At 33.5% G+C, this 8,484-nt stretch overlaps 1 protein-coding gene across 1 annotated transcript; it reads left to right on the forward strand.

The window, feature by feature from the left end:
* Positions 1–7,029: 7,029 nt before the first annotated feature.
* Positions 7,030–7,699, forward strand: LOC131148272 (uncharacterized). Its single transcript, XM_058097993.1, has 2 exons — positions 7,030–7,038; positions 7,094–7,699. The coding sequence occupies exons 1-2, from the start codon at positions 7,030–7,032 to the stop codon at positions 7,697–7,699; spliced, it is 615 nt and encodes a 204-aa protein (XP_057953976.1).
* Positions 7,700–8,484: the final 785 nt, after the last annotated feature.

Here is an 8,484-nt window from a genome sequence, read left to right on the forward strand (position 1 = left end):
CTAGTGAACTCTTGTCATTTCCAAACTTTCCATGGTTGAGTAATGGTCCTAGTTGGCTGCATAACACTCGATTAAAAAAATAATGCCTCCATTAAATGGGGATGGAGTGGTTGAAACTTACAAGTGAAAAAGGAAACAATAAAAATTTAGTTGTGCACTGGTCTCGCATTAGAAAAATTAAGTACACGATGAGAATGATACCATGACCATACTCAAAACTTAATAACTTAAACTTTCAAACTTAAAAAATATTTTTAGTCAAAACGTATAATCAAACCATATGTTCCAAATTTACTTAAATCCAAATTTAAATGCCCTACAAGGGCATGATCTACCTTTTGCAAGGTGGAAGATTTTGATATAAGTAAACAAAAATTAATAATAATTTATTCATTTTTTTTATTACAAAATATATAAATTTTATGAAAATGTTTCATCTTTAGACCTCAAAAATATGGTCCAAGTGAATGTATAGAAATTACCAACTATAACTGATGTAAATCTTTAATGTATAGAAATTATCAACTATAACTAATGTAAATCTTTTTCTACCCATAATTAGTATTATATAGGACCAAAAAGATCAAGATGTAAAAGCTCAAGTGGTCATTTGGTGGAAATTACATTCTTAATTTTGAAAGATTGTTTTGTGTGTTTACCTTTCAAACACGTATCACATACAGCGAATGTGCGTGAATCAAAGTAAGGCAGTCCCATTACATTTTTATGTTTAGAGGCATTTGGAATGGATTTGAAATTAATATGTCCTAACCTCTTATGTCAAATGTATAAATTATTTTGAATAGAGACCCATTTGTCTTTGTATAATGCAGTCAAATTAATAATGTAGACATTACCTTCTCTACGTGCTATCTAAGAACCACTTCTTATTCTTCTTGTCATTTGTCTGAAAAAAAAAAAAAAAACCATTTAACTTGGTACCCAATGAGGTTGAGTCTATAATCATTAAAATGTTAATATTTTTAACCCACACTTTTTGTTTTTGAAATTATTGCCTCTCATGATGTCCAACTTTTTTATTTATTTATAGAATTTACAGTTAATAGGAGGTGAGTATTTTCTTACAGAAAGAATTCTTTTGGGGAATTTTGCAGATGAATACCTTAGTGAAGAGCCAACTTACCATTTTTTCAAAGAGTTTGCAGCTCATCACTTCCATCATTCAAAATCTCAAAAAATAAATTTTAAAATATCTTTCTCATTTTCAAACTCATTTACTTGACACTCAAATTCTCTCTTTAGAAAATTAATTTTTTTGTAAAAAGCAGATTGTTCTCAAATTCTGGTTCTTCTATTTCATTTTCACAAACTGGCAGTCTAATTTTGAAAAGTTGATTTTCAGCTTTGAGTTTAGCCTTTTAATTTTTCTAAACTTTCAAATTCTTCTTGATTACTTTCCTTTAGCTTAAGATTCTCTTACTTTAATTCAAAATATTTTTGTTTCAATATAAGATACATTCTATGTAAATCCTCTATCCCATCAAATGTTTCATTAATTTATTAAGGGAAAGTCACTTGTTACCTCTTGGTTCTCTCTGATATCGACTATTAGACATAAATTTGTAGTTTCTTCCAAAAAAAAAAAAAACTTCGTATCAAAATCTGACGTTTCTAAATCACTCCACGTGGCTACCATTGCACTTTTCTTCTTGTCCTTAACTCTTCTTTTCTTGTAGATTGGACGTTTAGATCAGTAACACCCTTGTTTGTTGCATTCAAAGCACGTACTTTCTTCTCTTTTCTTATTATCATTTTCGTAGGAATTGTTGAGGAATTTTCCTCTAATGCCTTTATGCATGAAGTACCTTGCCATGTTAGTTATTAGCTCCTCATCATCATCATCTTTAGAGTTGCCAAATTCTACTACCTTAAGTGGTTTACTCTTCTTTTTCTACATAAATGAAGTATCAATAATGTTCAGGGTCACCTTATTCATAATCAGAGATCCTATAAATTCATCAACATATAAAGAATTTGAATCTTTAGCTTTAGTTATTGCAACAAATTTTGCTTTTCACTTTTCAGGTAAAGATCTTACGATCCTTTTAACCATTTCGCTTGTTGGAAAGATCTTACCAAGTCCTTTCATTAGATTAATGACATTAAAGAATCAGTTGTACATGTCAACCACTAATTCACCATCTTTCGTTATAAAAATTTCATGCACACTTATGAGCAAGTTAATTTTGGACTCTTTAACCTAGTTGGTTCCTTTATATAATACTTTAAGTCGATTCCAAATCTCTTTGTAAGGTCACATATTAAGACTTTGTTATGCTTATCTTAAATTAAAGCACAACAAAGTATATTCACAATTTTGGCATTTAGTTGTACATGTTTCTTATTAGTCTCATTTCATTCACCCTCAGACTTAGGAATTAGGTCACCCTTATCCAATTTCATTGGAACTATAGGCCCTTTAAAAATGTTTTTTCATCACACCAACATCAATAGATTGAATGTAGATTTTCTTGTGAGCCCTTTAGTAGATGTAGTTAGATCCATTAAATAAAGGAGGTCAGTAAGTGGATTGTCCTTCAGTAAGACCTTTGGCTTGCCATGAATGCCTATAGATCTACTCTAGGGTATAGAAAATAATCAGTACAATTATGATACAAAATGTTAGTCCGGTTAGGAGCCTAAGAGAGGGGTGAAATGGGTGACTTAAAAACTTGAGATTAACTCAAATATTTTTACCAATGATGATAATTAAATCAAACTTGAGTTAGGCAAGTTTTCAAGATACAACAAGTGAAGGTTCAAATATAATACATAGAACGATTATGTATTATGCCGATTTGATAAGTTAATGAAATTATCATATATAATCAAAGCACAATAGAGAGAAAGTAATTGAGTGCCACACAAAGATTTGTAGTGGTTTGGTTACTTGAACTATGTCCACTCCTCAAAGTAATTGGTATGATATTTTTCCACTATATTCCAATTTAAACACTTAATATTACTTAATCAATATACTTGTCCTAAAATTGTTGGACAACCACCAACAACACATGCCTTAGCACTAAAGACAACACAGCTCCATGCCACTTGGCTCCTCAACCAAAACTCAATATAGCAATACTTGAGACACCATAGTCCTACCGATATTACACCCAATAAGAAAACAAAAATTAGCAATAACAACATGAGCCTCTAAGGTCTTTTGTAACCCACACACACAATTTGAATTTGAGAATCTGTAAGCTTAGATAGACTTTATCAAGGTCTCAACCTATAACCATTTAAAACTTGCTTCGAATTAGAATTACAATGGACAATGAACTCAAATTAATAACAATATTATAATCTTCAAGAAGACGTAATTCGACTATTTTCCATTGACGCTAGCCTTGCTCTATTTATAGATGAAATCAAGTATTGACTCTAACTCAGTAATAATAGTTCAATGGATATGAAGATCCATGCAAAATTAAAGGAATGAATACTAATCTTTAGCTAAGTGTAGAAACTTCCAACTTGACAAATCTTGTCTTGACTTCTTTAATTCAAAATTTGAATGTTGAGGATCCTTGTCAAGGAGTAATATCATCGTTTGTTTAAGATTTCATTCAACATGAATAATATAGGAAATAATTCAAATAACAACACTTCACTTAGCTACTCGCTCTGTATCTCAAAATAGATACTAAATTGTGGTGCATCTTCAAATGCATTTGTAAGCTCATCTATAAATGCAACTATCAACTCATTTGTAAATACATCTGTATACTCATCTATAATGCATTTGTAAACTCATCTATAAATGCATCTATAAAATCGTTTTAAAAGCATCTATTAACTCATATATATTTATCACATAATCAAAGCACATCACACATATGTGTATATATATCACATGATTTGTACTTATCACACACACACACACACACACACACACACATCAATCATTGCAAACATATCAAATGGTCATCAACATGTTTTGTCATTCATCAAAACTTAACTCTAACACTCTACCACAGATCCTTGGTGCACTTTCTTAGGTTAGTCCTCCCTTTCTATTTTTTATTTTTTTCTGTAAATAAGTGCATGCAGGTGTATTGTGTTATGTAATATATAAGAGCGCGATTGTGCATTCTTGCATATGGGATGTGTAAGTTTGTATGCATAAATACATGGGTATAGGACTACAAAAATATTTTTTCATGTGTATGTTCATACACGCGGGTGTGAGAGTTGTATGCAAATATATATGTAGTTATAGGACATGTATATGGTATGTATAGTAATATCTAGGTACATGTATACATGCATGCATGTAGTACAGGAAATGTGGGTAGTATGTAGGTGCATGTGCATGCGTGATGTGTGTTTACAAGCATGTAGTAGGATGAGTATGTTTTCATGCATGGTGGTGTGTAGGTGAATATGCATGCATGCATGCATGCATGTAGGATGTGTGTGTTTACATGCATGATAGTGTATGTTTGCATGTGCATGCATGCAACGTAGTTTAGGATGAGTATGTTTTCGTGCATATATGCATGCATGCATGTTTGTATGTTATATGAGCATATGCGGATTCATATAGGAATATACATGCATCTTAGATGGATTACATTTATATGCATGTAAGAAGATGCAAGCATATATGAATGGCTGTATGTATAAGTGTGTTTCCATGTAGAAATTTTTAAATTCATATGCATGCATGCATGCATGAATATGATTCCACAATACAAGAAAATTTGTTTTTTCACGAGATTATAATGACATAATTTGAAAGACAGGAAAAAATCAGTTAAATGCTATCAGAAGCACATGGTACTCAACAAGGAGAATATTTTATAATGAAAATTGAGCGAAAACTAGATTGACTTCCATAAAGTTTAGTGTCTTTAAGTCTAACACCTGAAACTGCTAAAAGAACTGAAAAGGAAATTCACACAAAAGTTCTTTTCTGAAGTAGATCAAACATGAAGCAGAATTAAAATTAAACTACTCACATGACTTTGAATGCATCCTTTGGTAGATCCATAAAACTGTGTTCGATAATGTACCCAAGTCTTCTTTTTGGTGATTTTTACCTATTAATGCGAATGTATGCATGCAACTCCTGGTGCACAGTGCTCGCATGGATCAAGCTAAAATCAAATGAAATCATATGAGAAGCAGTATGTGCTGAGGAATCGAATTCAACCAAGAACAGCCATACAGATGGAATGATTATCAATAAATTATTGTCATTAAAATTTTTTCATTTATGCAAACAATAAAATCCATTATTGAGATCCTGATAAAGATGTACATAACCATAGGAGAAAAAGGCAATAAGCTTCTAACATGAAATATTTTGAAATTTAATTGCAAAGGTATGAAATATCTGAAATGCAATTTCATTTTGATACCAACTCCACCCACCGTCAAAGCTTATAAAGATGATCTACTAATCAAGATATCCAGTTGACACAACGGATAAAACTAGAAATACAAGCCAGACTAAAGTAAATTCTAGCTACCTGATATTGCATAAGTGAATATACCATCGCCAATCGCCATACAGGTCTCTAGCAGAACAAAAATCAATAGCATGTATTGGAAATTTGGATGTTTCTCAAGGAACAACTTCAACGTAGATTGTAGAACTCTGCCATGTGTTTGTTGAACCCTCTGTTACATATGCAGACAACTTATCATCAATGGCCTGTTGATTGGGCACAATACTTAGTTTTGCATGTCGGCAAAATAGAGAGTAGAATGTACCACCTGCATCATAAGGGAAAGGTTAACATCGGCCATAAACATTAATTTTGTTTTACCAATTATACAACTGGTGAAATTTGAGGTAATACACAATTTCTAAATAACACAATTTAAAATTCTATTTACTGAAGCAGATGTCTATTATATGTGGAGAAAATATCCATGAGAAAGTTAAAATTAAGTGTTGGCAAGATGCTGGTTCTTTTCTTCATTATCAAGAATGGACAGTACTACATATTCAGTAAGGTGAGGTCATTCTTGCATCCCACTATCGAAGTTTGTTATGCTCCATTTCATCAAGAAAAGAGGAACAGAAAAATATGATACTTTTGCAACCACTTGCTTTATGCCTCTTAATACACGAGGCAAGACATTGTAATTTTAAGCTAGAAGCATCTCTCACCCAAAAAGTAATTATATCACAGTTTTTTGGGTCCTGTGATTTCAATTTCAACAATTTTCTCTCATATTGCATTTTCATTGGCACAAAATCTGAATAGAAACATAATGTACAATCTGCCTTCTTTTTATACACAATCACAAAATTGTCAAGCACATGCAGGCATGGGAAAAAGTAGTACCTTCGCCATTTTCGTCTTTTGACATCACAATAAAGATGTATTTGGCGAGAACAATGAGAGTAATTTTCCAGAAGATGAAGGAAAGAACCCCATAAATCTCTTCATCATTCTCACCGAAGCTCAACTTCCTAGCGAAGGTGGCTTTGTAAACATAAAAAAAAGGGGAGTTACTGTTGAAGAATGAAGGAAATTAATTGGTTGTAGGTAGCCATCCATAACCATAACTGCTCAGATTATTTTTATTATTTTGTTTTATTTTCTCCTCTTTTCTGTTATATGGAAATTGTTAGGAATAACCGTATATTATTCCTGTAGTTAGCATCCAACTAATTTTTGATTCCATTTGTACTCTATTTATGCTGATCTTGAACAGTTTTTTTGACATAGAAGGAATACACGATAATTTTCTCCATCTCTCTTTTCTCTGTTCAACATTCTTTCCTGTTCTTACAGTAAAGTGCATTCTCTCCTTCTCTCCCCTGTGTTCAATTTGTTGCAGCTCAATAGTTCTCACTCACAGCAAGCAGAGGCAAAGTCTTATATGGTATTAGAGCCATGATGGAGGAATCCTTCAATACCAGCCAAACCACTCCTCCAAATCCACCACCAAACACCATTCCTGTGCAGCCAAACACCAATTCGTTAGGAGTTGTTCCTCACGACCCAACGCAACCCACCAATCCTTATTATATTGGTAGTAGCGATGGTTCAGGTGCCATGCTTGTCACACATACCTTGGATTGCAACAACTATTATTCTTGGGCTAGATCTATGAAGAGGGCTTGCGGATTAAGAACAAGCTCGGGTTCATTGATGGTACCATCTGTGAACCTTCTGACCTCAATGATCCTCTAATGGAACATTGGCTGAGGTGCAATGACATCGTGATAACATGGATGCAGAACACAATGACAGTCGATATCAAGTCTAGAACTACATATGTAGAGACTGCACATCAACTTTGGTTGGAGTTGGAACAACGTTTTGCTCAAAAAAATGCTTCGAGAATTTTCGAGGTGAAGCAAGGCATCACAAACCTAAAGCAAAACCAAGACTTAGTAAGCGTTTATTTTTCTAAACTTAAAACCTTGCTTGATGAACTACTCAATTATGAATCAATCCCTAACTGTACCATTGGAGGGTTAAAAGTTGTAGTTCAGAACCAGCAAAGGGATTGTGTGATGAAATTCTTAATGGGGCTCAATGATACGTATAAAGCTATTAAAGCACAAATACTGCTGATCAAACCTTTTTCCAGCTTGAATGAGGTTTACTCCATTATCCAGCAAGAGGAAAAGCGAAGAGAAATTTCTACAAACAACTTGGACAATGACTCTATGGCTTTGATGAGCAAAGGGAATTTTAGCAAATAATCTGTTGGGCAATAAAGGAGGGATAGGTATTATTGTACCTTATGTAAAATCCCAGGACACTCTCTGGAGAGATGCTTCAAAGCAAATCCAAACAAGCCTATATGTACTTATTGTCAAATGCCAGGCCACACAGCAAAAAAATGCTACAATCTAGATGGATACCCAGCAGGATACAAAGGAGAAGGGAAGAACAAACCTGTTATGAATTTGCCAAATGTAAATGCAGTTGTTGGTCCTGAGCAGGGGGTTCTGAAAGACAAACCTCAAACGTCATTGACACAAGAGTAGTATACTCAACTTCTGGCCCTCCTCAAACCTATCTCAGGCAACCAAGCCTTCATTCCCTCGGCCAATCATGTTCATGCCATGGTCACACCTTCATCCTCAGATGCAAATAACCACAAAATTTCTGGTATATCTCTGTGTCTTTCTTCCTTTACTCCCAAATCAAGCAATATCTCAGAAACTCCTTGGATTCTTGACATTGGAGCAACATACCATATGATCTGCTCCAAGTACTTATTTCATTCCATCCAAAGTACCATTTCCTCCTTTGTAGCTCTACCAAATGGTCAGATAGTGCCTGTTACTCATGTAGGAACAGCCAAAGTCACCAAGAATCTTATATTGCATGATGTTCTTTGTGTTCCCAATTTCTCTTTTAATCTGATTTCAACAAAGAAAATGACTCAAGAACTAAATTGTTGCCTTTATTTCTTCTTTGATTGCTATTATATTCAGGACCTTTTGACTTGGACAATGACTGGCATGGGTGAAGTGAAGCA

Source organism: Malania oleifera, chromosome 2 (genome assembly GCF_029873635.1).
Source record: "Malania oleifera isolate guangnan ecotype guangnan chromosome 2, ASM2987363v1, whole genome shotgun sequence".
Lineage (NCBI taxonomy): Eukaryota > Viridiplantae > Streptophyta > Magnoliopsida > Santalales > Ximeniaceae > Malania > Malania oleifera.